Here is a 14,606-nt window from a genome sequence, read left to right on the forward strand (position 1 = left end):
CCATTTGCCACCTCTCTGCCCAAGTCTCCAACTGATCTATATCCTGCTGTATCCTCATCACTATCTTCAAATCCACCAACCTTTGTATCATCCGCAAACTTACTAATCAATCCAGTTACATTTTCCTCCAAATCATTTATATATATTACAAATAGCAAAGGTCCCAGCACTGATCCCTGAGGAATGCCACTTGTCACAGCCCTCCATTCAGAAACGCACCCTTCCACTGCTACTCTCTGTCTTCTTTGACCGAGCCAGTTTTGTATCCACCTTGCCAACTCACCTCTGATCCCATGCGACTTCATCTTCTGTACCAGTCTGGCATGAGGGACCTTGTCAAAGGCCTTACTGAAGTCCATGTAGACAACATCCACTGCCCTACCTTCATCAATCATCTTCGTCACCTCCTCGAAAAGCTCGATTAAGTTAGTGAGACACGACCTCCCCTTCACAAAACCATGTTGCCTCTCACTAATACGTCCACTTATTTCCAAGTGAGAATAAATCCTGACTCAAAGAATCCTCTCCAATAATTTCCCTACCACTGATGTAAGGCTCACCAGCCTGTAATTACCTGGATTATTCTTGCTACCCTTCTTAAACAAAGGAACAACATTGGCTATTCTCCAATCCTCTGGGGCCGCCCTGCAGCCAGTGAGGATAGAATGATTTGTCTCAAGGCCCCAGCAATTTCTTCCCTTGCCTCTTTCAGTATTCTAGGGTATATCCCATCAGGCCCTGGGGACTTGTCTACCTTAATGTTTCTCAAGAACCCCAATACCTCCTCCTTTTTGACCTCAACATGACTCAAACTATCTACACACCCTTTCCCAGACTCATCATCCACCAAGTCCTTCTCTTTGGTAAATACTGACGCAAAGTACTCATTTAATACCTCGCCCATTTCCTCTTGCTCCACGTATAGATTCCCTCCCTTGTCCTTGAGTGGGCCAACCCTCTCCCTGGCTATCCTCTTGCTCTTTATATATGTATAAAAAGCTTTGGGATTTTCCTTAATCCTGCTGGCCAATGCTTTTTCATGACCCTTTTTAGCCCTCCTTACTCCTTGCTTAAATTTCTTTCAACTTTCATTGTATTCCACACTTGCTTCGTGTGTTCCCAGCTTCCTAACTTTGACAAATGCTTCCTTTTTTTCTTTGACTAGGCTCACAATATCTCTCGTTATCCAAGGTTCCCAAAACTTGCCATACTTATCCTTCATCCTTACAGGAATGTGCCGGTCCTGAATCCCTATCAACTTACACTTGAAAGCCTCCCACATGCCAGATGTTGATTTGCCCTCAAATATCTGCCCCCAATCTACATTCTTCAGTCCCTGCCTAATACTGTTGTAATTAGCCTTCCCCCAATTTAGCACCTTAACTTGAGGACTACACTTATCTTTATCCATCAGTACCTTAAAGCTTACTGAATTGTGGTCACTGTTCCTGAATTGCTCCCCTACTAACATCGACCACCTGGCCGGGCTCATTCCCCAATACCAGGTCCAGTATGGCCCCTTCCCTAGTTGGACTATCTACATACTGTTTCAAGAAGCTCTCCTGGATGCTCCTTACAAACTCTGCCCCATCCACACCCCTAGCACTAAGTGAGTCCCAGTCAATATAGGGGAAGTTAAAATCTCCTACCACAACAACCCTGTTACTTTTACACCTTGCCAAAATCTGCCTGCATATCTGTTCCTCTATCTCCCGCTGGCAGTTGGGTGGCGACTACACCTTTCCTATTCCTGAGCTCTACCCATATTACCTTGCTGCATGAGTCCTCTGAGGTGTCCTCCCGCAGTACAGCTGTGATATTCTCCTTAACCAGTAGTGCAACTCCCCCACCTCTTTTACATCCCCCTCTATCTCGCCTGAAACATCTGTATCCTGGTATGTTAGGCTGCCAATCCTGTCCTTCGCTTAACCAAGTCTCTGTAATAGCAACAACATCATAGTTCCTAGTTCTAATCAAAGCTCTAAGTTCATCTGCCTTACCTGTTACACTTCTCACATTGAAACAAATGCACTTCAATCTACCAGACCCTTTTTGATTCGCAACCTCACCCTGCCTGCTGTTTCTCTGAGTCTTACTGGCCCTACTCTCTGGTTCCCCTTCAGCTAATTCACCTTTGCTTTGGTTCTCCCCCCTGCCAAACTAGTTTAAATCCTCCCGTGTGACACTAGCATTAATGTAACTCCATAGTCATAGAACCAAACACAGAAAAGGCCCTTCAGCCCATTGGGTCTGCACCAACAATAACTACCACTAAAGGCATGTTAATCCCATTTTCCTCCAAATGTCCCATATCTTTGAATTTTATGATATTTCAAGTGCTCATCCAAAATATTTTTTGATGGTTGTAAAGTTTCCAGCCTCCACTACCTTCCCAGGCAGCGCATTCTGGATTCCTACCACTCTCTGAGTGAATAAACTTTTTCCCTTACCCTAAAACTATGCCCCCTCGTAATTGACCCCTCAACCAAGGGGAACAGTTGCCCCCTACTTACCTTGTCCATATCCCTCATAATCTTATACACCTCAATCATCTACATTGGATAAAGAATTTGGGGGTGTAGAATAAAGGTCATAGAATTTTACCGTACAGCAAGAGGCCATTGGCTCTTGAAGGGACTGATGGTATGGTTGCTAAATTTGCCAATAATACAATATAGGTAGGAAAGTACATTGTGGGTATGTTGGTCTGTCACTCCATGGACTTATAATGAGATTTAACTATTATAAAAATGTCATACATCCCCAATGTTTATAAGCAAATAGTCATAATGTTTCACATTCCTGATCCTGATATTTCAAAAGCCTTTGTATCATAAGCATTTATTGCCAGGGAATGTCCCAAGACCTACTTGATTTTCCTACATGCATTTCTCCTAATTGATGCAGAGTTCAGCATCAGCATGGTAGGGCCACCGAATGTACTTGATGCATTTGTTTGCTATGTACTTCCACAGTTAGCACTGTTTGAATGGAAACCAAAGTGCTTTTAGATTCCAACAAAGTTGTTACCAGAGGCTAGGATTTCCTTTTCTGACTTTTAAGGATTAATTTGAGTCTTCTGCCTGCTGCATCAACCCCATCATGATTCCGGTTATGGGGTTTGTTTGGCGTTATATATTCACGACAGGCTCCTAGCAGTATCTGTACCAGCAAAGGTTTGTTAGTCACCCAAGTATCTGCAGATGATCTGCAATGTACCTGCTGCAGCTGCACCTGTATTGGCTTGGAGCTGCTTAAACAGCAGAAGGATTTCAAAGAAGCAGTTAGGTCAAGCTTATAGGCCTCAGTGGAGATGAAGACAGATGTTTGGCGCCAGCTTAGAGGGAAGAGAAGATCACTAGAAAGCCCTTTCCCTGCATTCTCAGTTTGTGGTCTTTCTACTGCTGTTCACAAGGCTTCACATGGCAGTCCCGAGGAAGCTCTTAATAAGAGTTGGAGATGGTAAGAAAATGGGCTGGAAACCTGGTTATGCCTCCTTGCCAGCATCTGCATGCGGTGGAGAGGAATGGCCAGACTGTGGCTGTTACTGCAGGGAGGGAAAGTAAAATCAAGATTGTGGAAGTGGTAAGCCTCTGACTTCCCCTATTATTGAGGCTACTTTGTTACCTCGTATATGGGATAGGTAAATGGTGGATTTCCTGGCCTATTATTTTCTGAAATACTAATCCAAGAAGGTAAAGCAAACCATTAATTGTGTCATTTTAATGTACTGTTGACGAAACAAAACGTTATTTTTGTCATACAGATCTGCATTTGATTGGAAATCTCATCAAACGTATAATTCTCTGAATTTCACTTCAAAGGTCTTGGCTGAAATGGAACAATTTAAGAATCTGGACAGTGATATAGAAGGTTCAGCCAACCGTTGGAAGAAAATTGTGGAGTCAGAAGCTCCAGAGAAGGAAAAATTGCCACAAGAATGGAAAAATAAAGGTCCAATGGAGAAACTGTGCATGATGCGGTGTATGAGACCAGACAGAATGACATATGCTGTAAGGTGCTGTATCATAGTTTGATGGTGTATCATTGCAAAATGGACATGAACTTGAAAATAAGTGTTCATGTTAGTGGATGATGCCCAATGGTTAACTTCGGATAATGTTTACCCTCCAACTGAAGAAGATTACGACCTTAATTATTATTTAGGATTTCCTTTTCTGAGTCCAAAGGGTCAGAATGGGTCTTCTGCCTGCTGCCCAACTGCACCATGATCCCAGTCATGGGAATTGGATCAGTGCTATGGCAGGCTCCCTTTGAGCTGAGGTGAGAGTGACTGCTCTGGATGTCAAGGCAGTATTTGACTGAGTATGGCATCAAGGAGCCTCGCAGAACTCTAGTCAATGGGAATTGGGGAAATCCCTCCACTGGTTGGAGGCATACCTGGCACAAAGGAATATGGTTGTCGTGGTTGAAGGTCAATCATCTCAGCTCCAGGCTGTCACTGCAGGTGTTCCTCAGGGTAGTATCCTCGGCCCAACCATCTTCAGCTGCTTCATCAATGACCTCCCTCTATCACAAGGTCAGAAGTGGGGATGTTCGTTGACTGCACAATGTTCAGTACCATTCGCAACTCCTCAGATACTGAACCAGTCTATGTCCAAATACAGCAAGGTCTGGACAATATGCAGGCTTGGGCTAACAAGTGGCAGGTAATATTTGCGCCACATAAGTACCAGGCAATGGCCATCCCCAACAAAAGAGAATCTAACCATCGCCCCTTGTCATTCAATGGTATTACCATCACTGAATCCCCCACTATCTATATCCTGCGGGTTACCATTGACAAGAAATTGAACTAGATTAGCCATATAAATACTGTAGCTATAAGGGCAAGTCAGAAGTTAGGAATCTTGCAGCAAGTAATTCACATCCTGACTCCCAAGAGCCACCATCCACAAGACACAAAAGTCAGGAGTGTGATGGAATACTCTCCACTTGCCTTGATGAGTGCAGCTCCAACAACACTCAAGAAGTTCGACACCATTTTGGTTTCAGATAAAGCTCGGCACAACATCGTGGGCCGAAGGGCCTGTTTTGTGCTGTACTGTTCTAAGTTCTATGTTCTATGTTACCATCCAGGACAAAGCAACCAGTTTGATTTGTACCCTTGCACAATCATTCACTCCCTCCACCGCCAGCAAACAGTGGCAGCTGTATGTACCACCTACAAGATGCACTGCAGGAGCTCCCCAAGGCTACTTCAGCAGCACCTTCCAAACCCATGACCATTACCTTCTAGGATGACAAGGCAGCAGATACCTGGAACACCAATGCCAGGAGGTTCCCCTCCAAGTCACCTGCCATCCTGACTTGGAAATATATTGCTGTTCCTCCACTGTCACTGGGTCAATATCCTGGAACTCCCTCCCTAACAGCACTGTGGAGGTACTGACACCTCAAGGTTCAAGTAGTCGAGTCGCCATCACCTTCTTGAGGGCAACTAGGGATGGGCAATAAATGTTAGCCTAGCCAGTGATGCCCACATCCTGTAAATTAATTTTTTATAAAGCTTATTTATACTTCCTGCCAAAATGGACAATTTCACATTTTTCCACAGTATACTCCATTTACTGGATCTTTGCCCACTCACCTACAGCATGGACAAGTTGGGCCAAAGGGCCTGTTTCCATGCTGTAAACCTCTATCTATATCCTCTTGTAACATCATTATGTTCCCTTCACAATGTACTTTCCTACTTATATTTGTGTCATCGGCAAATTTAGCAATCATACCATCCGTCCCTTCATCCAGATCATTCACAAAAATTATAAAGAGTTGAGGCCCCAGCACTGATTCCTATGGTACACCATACTTTACATCTTGCCAACCAGAAAATGGCCCATTTATGCCTACCTTCTGTTTCCTGTTAGCTAGCCAGTCTTCAATCCATGCCAATATGTTACTCCCTACACCATGAGCTTTAATTTTACACAATAACCTTTGTGGTGGCACCTTATCAAATGTCTTCTGAAAATATAAGGACACTTCATCCACTGCTTCCCCTTTATTCACAGCATGTTACTTCTTCAAAGAACTCCAATAAATTGGTTAAACATGATTTCCCTTTCACAAAACCATGTTGATTCTGCCTAATTACCTTGAGTTTATCTAAGTGCCCTATTATAAAGTTTTTAATAATAGCTTCTAACATTTTCCCTATGACAGATGTTAAGCTAACTGGCCTGTAGTTTCCTGGTCCCTTCTTGAATAAAATAGTTACATTAGTTATTTTCCAATCTAATCTTAACTGAATCTGCTGAATTTTGGAAAATAGACCAATGCATCAAGTAGCTCACTAGCTAATTCTTTTAAGATGAAATCCAGCAGAACGCGAGACTTTTCAACCCACAGTTCCTACAATTTGCTAAATACTACTTTCCTGGTGATTGTAATGTTCCTGCATCCCTTCCAATACAGTTATTTACAGTTATTTCTGGGATATTACTTTATAAGCAATAAACGGGCGGCATGGTAGCACAGTGGTTAACAATGCTGCCTCACAGTACAGTAAGAAGTGTCACAACACCAGGTTAAAGTCCAACAGGATTATTTGCTAGCACAAGCCACAAGCTTTCAGAGCGCTGTTCCTTCATCAGGTGAGTGGGAGTTCTGTTCACAAACAGGGCATATAAAGACACAAACTCAATTTACAAAATAATGGTTGGAATGTGAGTCTTTACAGGTAATCAAGTCTTAAAGATACAGACAATGTGAGTGGCGAAAGGGTTAAGCACAGGATAAAGAGATGTGTATTGTCTCAAGGCAGGACAGTAAGTGAGATTTGCAATCCCAGGCAAGTCGTGGGGGTTACAGATAGTGTGACATGAATCCAAGATCCCGGTTGAGGCCATCCTCATGTGTGCAGAACTTGGCTATCAGTTTCTGCTCAGCAATTCTGCGTTGCCGTGTGCCGTGAAGGCCACCTTGGAGAACGCTTACCCGAAGATCAGAGGCTGAATGCCCGTGACGGCTGAAGTGTTCCCCAACAGAAAGAGAACACTCCGGCCTAGTGATTGTCGAGCAGTGTTCATTCATCCATTGTCGTAGCGTCTGCATGATCTCCCCAATGTACCATGCCTCAGGACATCCTTTCCTGCAGCGTATCAGGTAGACAACGTTGGCCGAGTTGCAAGAGAATGTACCGTGTACTTGGTGGATGGTGTTCTCACATGAGATGATGGCATCCGTGTCGATGATCCAGCATGTCTTGCAGAGGTTGCTGTGGCAGGGTTGTGTGGTGTCATGGTCACTGTTCCCCTGAAGGCTGGGTAATTTGCTGTGGACAATGGTCTGTTTGAGGTTGTGCGGTTGTTAGAAGACAAGAAGTGAGGGTGTGGGGATGGCTTTGGCGAGATGTTCGTCTTCATCGATGACATGTTGAAGGTTCCGGAGCAGATGTCGTAGCTTCTCCGCTCTGGGGAAGTACTGGACGACAAAGGGTACTCTGTCTGCCGTGTCCCATGTTTGTCTTCTGAGGAGGTTCGTGCGGTTTTTCGCTGTGGTGCATCGGAACTGCCGATCGATGAGCCGAATGCCATATCCTGTTCTTATGAGGGCATCTTTCAGCGTCTGGAGGTGTCTGTTGCAATCCTCCTCATCTGAGCAGATCCTGTGTATATGGAGGGCTTATCCGTAGGGGATGGCTTTTTTAACGTGTTCAGGGTGGAAGCTGGAGAAGTGGAGCATCGTGAGGTTATCCGTGGGCTTGCGGTACAGTGAAGTGCTGAGGTGACCGTCCTTGATGGAGATGCGTGTGTCCAAGAATGCAACCGATTCCGGTGAGTAGTCCATGGTGAGTCTGATGGTGGGATGGAACTTGTTGATGTCATCATATCGTTGTTTCAGTGATTGGTTACCATGAGTCCAAAGGAAGAAAATGTCATCAATGTATCTAGTGTATAGCATCAGTTGAAAGTCCTGTGCGGTGAAGAGGTCTTGTTCAAACCTCTGCATGAAGATGTTGGCATATTGAGGTGCGAATTTGGTCCCCATGGCTGTTCCGTGTGTCTGGATGAAGAACTGGTTGTTTAAGGTGAAGACATTGTGGTCCAGGGTGAAGCAGATGAGTTGTAAAATTGCATCTGGAGATTGGCAGTTGTCAGCGTTGAGTACTGAGGCAGTTGCAGCAATACCATTGTCGTAGGGGATGCTGGTGTAGAGTGCCGAGACATCCATTGTGACGAGGAGTGCTCCTGGTTCAACTGCTCCAGGTGTGCTGAGTTTCCGTAGGAAGTCCGTAGTGTTGTGACAAAAGCTGGGGGTTCTTTGTACAATGGGTTTCAGGATGCCCTCGATGTAGCCGGAGATGTTCTCACACAGGGTCCCATTGCCTGATACGATGGGACGGCGGGTGTGTTGGCCTTGTGTATCTTCGGGAAGCAGTAGAGATCTCCAACGCGGGGAGTACGTGGAACGAGAGCACGGAGGGTGCTCTGAAGGTCCGGATCAAAGGTCTTGATCAGTCTGAGTTGACGGGTGTGTTCTTTGGTCGGATCTGCGGGTAACTGTCTCTGGTGTTCCTCGTTGTTCAGTTGTCGGTTCACTTCTTCACAGTAATCCGTTCTGTTCAGTATGACGATGGCCCCTCCTTTGTCTGCTGGTTTGATGACAATGTTGCGGTTGGTCTTGAGAGCGCGGATGGCGTCACGTTGTGCTTGGGTGACGTTCAGGGCTGTCTTGTGAGTGCGGCTTATGAATCTGGCATTGACGCAGATCCTGACGGCTTGGGCATATATGTCGAGTCACATGAGGACGGCCTCAACCGCGATCTTGGGTTCATGTCACACTATATGTAACCCCCATGACTGGCCTGGGCTTTCAAAATCTCACTAACTGTCCTGGCTGGAGACAATAACCTATGCTTAATCCTCCCTGCACTCACATTGTCTGTACCTTTAAGACTTGATTACCTGTAAAGACTCGCATTCCAACCATTATTTAGTAAATTGAGTTTGTGTCTTCATATGCCGTTTGTGAACAGAACTCCCACTCACCTGATGAAGGAGCAGCGCTCCGAAAGCTTGTGGCTTGTGCTACCAAATAAACCTGTTGGACTTTAACCTGGTGTTGTGAGACTTCTTACTGTGCTTACCCCAGTCCAATGCCGGCATCTCCATATCATGGCCTCACAGTGCCAGGGACCCTGGTTCGATTCCCAGCTTGGGTCACTGTCTGCGTGGAGTCTGCACGTTCTCCCCGTGTCTGCGTGGGTTTCCTCTGGATGCCCCAGTTTCCTCCCACGGTCTGAAAGACGTGCTGGTTAGGTGGATTGGCCATGCTAAATTGCATTCCCCCGCAATACAGCCCCCGCCGACCGCCCCCCCCCCCCCCCCCCCCCCTCCACCGTCGCCCAGACTGGTAGTGGACCCTCTCCCTCCCCCACCGATCACGGACCTGCTGCCCTCCCCCAACTGATCGCTGCAGAGTGACAGCGGGCCCTCTCCCTCCCTTCCCCCACTGACTGCTGCAGAGTGCCAGTGGGCCCCCTCTCCCTCCCTCCCCCTACCGATCGCTGCAGAGTGGCAGCAGCCCCCTCCTACCATTAGCCTCGCCCCCCACTGCCCCCTCCCCATTAGCCCTGCCCTCATTGGCCCCTTCCCCAATAGCCACACCCCCTGACACTGCCTTGTTGGCTGCCCAGGTGCCCACTGGGCATTGCCTAGTGCCAGTCTGGCACTGCCCAAGGGACACCGCCCCTTGCCCTTAGCCTCCCCAGAGGACCTCAGTGGCCTCCGGTTCCACCGGCGTGGCCAAGTCAACTGCTCCACGTTCATGGGGAGCATGTCTATTCCTCGCCGGCAAAAACCTTTCCCAGCTGGGTCATAAAGGGGGGTAAGCCCAGACGATTGAGCGCTGGGCTCGCTAAGCAGATGCAAATGCCTATTTTAATAAATTTAAATATATTAACCTGCCTCTCACCCATTTCTGGCAAGAGGCAGACCATGCCGGATATCCAGTGCTTGTAAAATGGCGCCGGCTGCAAAACCGGCGCTGATCGCACTCAGCACTTTACGCCCACTTTACCACCGCGTCGCACCTGAAAACGGGTGTAACGCGATGGTAAGATCGCCCTCAGACTCTATGATCCTCATTTTGAGTTGTAGTCGCATTCCTGAAAGCCATTACTTTGTGAAATGAAGTGAAGTAAATCATCGGAATCAATGTTAAAACCAGAGGTGGGTTCCTTCAGGTCTGGTCCTGAAAAATGGATGAACAAGTTGAAATACTGTGAGTATTCATTTCCAGTGTTGTGCATTCCTTGCTAAAATAACTTGCAAAATAAAGTAAGTCACTAAATATAAAAGAAATACTGATGTTAGTTAGCTCCTTCAGATTATTTCTCAGCAGGAAAGAACATTAAAAAGTTGAGTTGAAATGAAATATTTGTTAAAATAATTGAATTAAAAAATAAAGAAGTAATACAATATACAATGATTGGAATAAATGTAAAACAAAATCACCAGCTGCTGGTTTCGAATTGAACAGGCTCCAGCTAGTGGCAGATTTTGGTTAGCACAGGGAGTAACTGAGAAGTCCCAGGACTTCAGTACAAGCTGAGAGAGGATTGGAAGCCAAAGAGAAAGATGAGCCAGCTAAAGAAGTCCCCGGTGCTGGCAACAGACACCAGGAACTTTAAAGATAAGAAAGGAGAGTGGGAACTGGATCCAGGAGAAGAGGAATTTCAGGATTGTGAAGGGAGGAGTGGAAACAAGGGTCGGAGTGGAGGAAAGAAGGGCACTGCCCTGAAAGTACTGGGGGAAAAATTCTGGGTGGGATTTTATGGTCTCACTCGTCCCAAAACCGTAAAATCCCACCCAAGGTCAACAGACCTTTCCATGGTCCGCCCCTCACCCGCTCTGATTCCTGTGGCAGGCAGGATGGTAAAATTCCAGCCTATGTGCGCATTGGGACTTGTGGGACACTAAACAGTAAGTCTATGACAAATGCTGAGAGAGTGAACATTTCAATGTCCCTCTTTAATGAACAACATTAAAGTGAAATATTAAAGTGTTTAGCAACAACTTACTGTACTCAAAGCAAGGTGTATTCGAGCTCCAGCCAGTGATTTTGTCATATTGGAAGAGTTTATGAGGAGAGATAGAAATGGAGCAACAGATCAGAGGGTGTGCCACAAGGTTCTTCAATTCAACATTGGAAGCTTGGTGCAGGACGTGGGCGGAGGAGAGAGCTCTTCTTCCCTCAGGGACCAGGTGGCCATCCAGTCAGACAGGGGGAGCAGTCTGTGCTGTCACACCCAGATACAGAGTGGCAAAAAGCTTAATGACCTCACATAAGTGGCCAAGGTAACTGGATGCATCTTCACAAAGCGTATCCTTACATCTGAACTATGAGTCATTCACCATTGCCCCCTCACCTCCCTCCCAACAATCTCCATCAAGCATAACTCAAACCCAACATTCATTGCATCACCTCATAGACTTAGCATTGCTGCAAGCATTGCATACACATTTCACACTTCACAAATAACAATTCCATTTCTACAAAGTCTCATCAAAAATGAAATCCTTACATTTGGGTCTATGCACTGCCAAGTAGTTAACCATAAGAGCCATGTAATCCAATCAAATTACATCACACTCATTGACACAGTCCCTCTTTCTTTCAGGACAAATTGTGCCATAATTGGAGGCAGCTGCACCTAACTGGCAGGGGATAAATACATCTGGCCCCTATGGAGGAGATGGTGTTGGCAATTATGGATGCAGTCATGGTCAGCGACGGGTTTGAAACCATAGAAGATGGCAGTGTTTTCAGTACCTAATCCACCTTCTCACATCCCGATTCCCCCTTCTCTTCTCACCATCTCTTCAGATGAACAAGCTGCAGATGGTGTAATCATGCACCACATGCTTTCCCTTCCTTCCTTTGCCCCAGTCCTTGTGACTTTTTCCTATCATAAACCACATAATTGCCACCAGGTCAATGACTTGAACATAACATAAGAATTAGGAGCAGGAGTAGGCAATTTAATCCATCGAGCCCATTCCACCATTCAATACGATCATGGTTGATCTCATCTCGGCCTCATCCCCACCTTTCTGCCTGCTGTCCATAACCCTTCACCCTGCTACTAATTAAAAAACTATTATCTCCTCAATTTTTTTTGTGTTTCAGCATCCACTAAACTCTAGGTAGAGAATTCCACAGATACACCATCCTTTGAATGAAGTATTTCTTACTCATTTCTGTTTAAATCTTCCACTCCTTGCTTTAAAACAATGGCCCATCATTCTAGCATGTGTAACAAGGGAAAGCATCTTCTCTACGTCTACCCTGTCAATCCCCTTTAGCATCTTATGTACCTCAATTAGATCTCTTAAATCCAGCGAGTATTGGTCTAAACTGCTCAATCTCTCTTCATAAGACAAATTATTATCTTGACTGCCTTTGTCAGTTTATTATACTCATGTAACATTGGTCCTTCAAGGGACAATCAACCTGGCGTTCAGGTTTTCACTACCTCCCTCGAGCCACCCGACGTGCTTTGTGGGAAGCATTTGTGGTCCTCAGCAACTGCCTCCTCCACTTTATCCAAGAAGATATGCGGGTCCTTGCCACCAAAGTTCTGAGTCACGTTTTGATTTAGTTTTACAACTTTTCTATGGGAAAGAGAAAAAGTATAAAAGTGCTTACTCTTCATAATGAAGTAGAAAATGCTGGAAATACTCAGCAGATCAGGCAGTATCCATGGAGAGCAAAATAGAGTTAACATTTCAGGTCAGAACCGATTCTAATGACAGGTCACAGATCTGAAACATTAACTCCTTGTTTTTCTCTCCACAGATGCTGTTGATCTGCTGATTTTTTTTCTCTAGCACCTATTTTTATTTCAGATTTTCGGTATCAGCAATTCATTTACTTTTGGCTTATTAGAATCATAGAGTGCAGAAGAGGCCCATCGAGTCCGCACTGACACATTAGAAACACCTGAACTCCCACCTAATCCCATCTGCCAGCACTTGGCCCACAGCCCTGAATGTTATGATGTGCCAAGTGCTCATCCAGATACCTTTTAGAGGATGTGAGGCAATCTGCCTATTCCACTCTTCCAGGCAGCGCATTCCAGATTGCCACCACTCTCTGGGTAAAAAAGCTTTTCCTCACATCACCCCTAAACTTCCTGCCTTCACCTTGAACCTATGTCCCCTCGTGACTGACCCTTCAACTAAGGGGAACAGCTGCTTCTTATCCACTCTGTCCATGTCCCTCATAATCTAGCACACCTCGATCAGGTTGCCCATCAGTCTTCTCTGCTCCAACGAAAACAACCCAAGCATATGCAATCTCTCTTCAAAACTTAAATGTTCCACCCCAGGCAGCATCCTGATGAATCACCTCTGCACCCCCTCCAGTGCAATCACATCCTTCCGATAATGAGGTGACCAGAACTGCACACAGTACACTAGCTGTGGTCTCACCAAAGTTCTATACAACTCCAACATGACTTCCTTGCTTTTGTAATCTACTCGATTGATAAAGGCAAGTGTTGCATATTCCTTTTTCACCACCCTACTAACATGCCCTTCCATGTTCAGTGTTCTACGGACAAACATGTCAAGGTCCCTTTGTTCCACAGAACTTCCTAGTGTCCTACCATTCATTGAGTACTTTCTTGTCACATTACTCCTTCCAAATTGAATCACCTCACATTTTTCAGGGTTAAATTCCTTCTGCCACTTACCTGCCCATTTGACCGTTCCTTCTATATCTTCATGTAGCCCAAGACACTCCGCCTCATTGTTAACATCCATCGAATCCTTGTGTCATCTGCAAACTTAATAATCCTACCCCATATAGTCATCAATGTCATTTATATAAATGATTAATAATAGGGGGCCTAAGACAGATCCCTGTGGAACGCCACTGGACACTGGCTTCCAATCACTAACGTAGCCTTATGTCATCACCCTATAGTCTCCTACAACTGAGCCAATTTTAAATCCACTTTATCAAATTGTATCCCATGTGAATTTACCTTCTTTACAAGTCTCCCATGTGGAATCTTGTCAAAGGCTTTGCTGAAATCCATATAAACTACATTGACTGCACTACCCTCATCTACATACCTGGTCACCTCTTCAAAAAATTCAATCAAATTTGTTAGGCATGACTTCCCTCTAACAAAGCCATGCTGACTATCCCTGATCAAGCTTTGCCTCTCCAAATGGAGATAGATGCTCTCCTTCAAATGTTTCTCTAATAGTTTCCCTACCATTGACGTGAGACTGACTGGTCTGTAGTTCCCTGGTTTATCTCTACAACCCTCCTTAAATAATGGAAGCATACTAGTTGTTCTCCAGTCATCTGGCACCTCCCCTGTGGCCAGAGAGGAATTGAAAATTTGAGTCAAAGCCGCTGCAATCTCCTCCTTTGTCTCTCACAGCAGCCTAGGGCACAATTCATCTGGACCTGGAGGTTAATCCACTTTTAAGGCTGCCAACATCTCCAATGCCTTGTCCTGCCCGATGTCAATTTGCTCAAGAACCTCACAGTCTCTCTCCGTGAATTCCATATCATTTTCCTCATTCTCTTGGGTGAAGTATTCATTCAACACTCTACCAGTG

General features: G+C 45.4%; 1 protein-coding gene across 1 annotated transcript in view; it reads left to right on the top strand.

Annotated features, from left to right (window-relative positions):
• Positions 1–14,606, top strand: part of LOC144501720 (dynein axonemal heavy chain 17-like) — an 832,067-nt gene that overhangs the window by 744,914 nt on the left and 72,547 nt on the right. The window contains exon 71 of the mRNA XM_078225682.1: positions 3,825–4,018. Coding sequence (XP_078081808.1) covers positions 3,825–4,018 — 194 coding nt within the window. The remainder of the gene's footprint in view (positions 1–3,824; positions 4,019–14,606) is intronic.

This window comes from Mustelus asterias, chromosome 12 (genome assembly GCF_964213995.1).
Source record: "Mustelus asterias chromosome 12, sMusAst1.hap1.1, whole genome shotgun sequence".
NCBI lineage: Eukaryota > Metazoa > Chordata > Chondrichthyes > Carcharhiniformes > Triakidae > Mustelus > Mustelus asterias.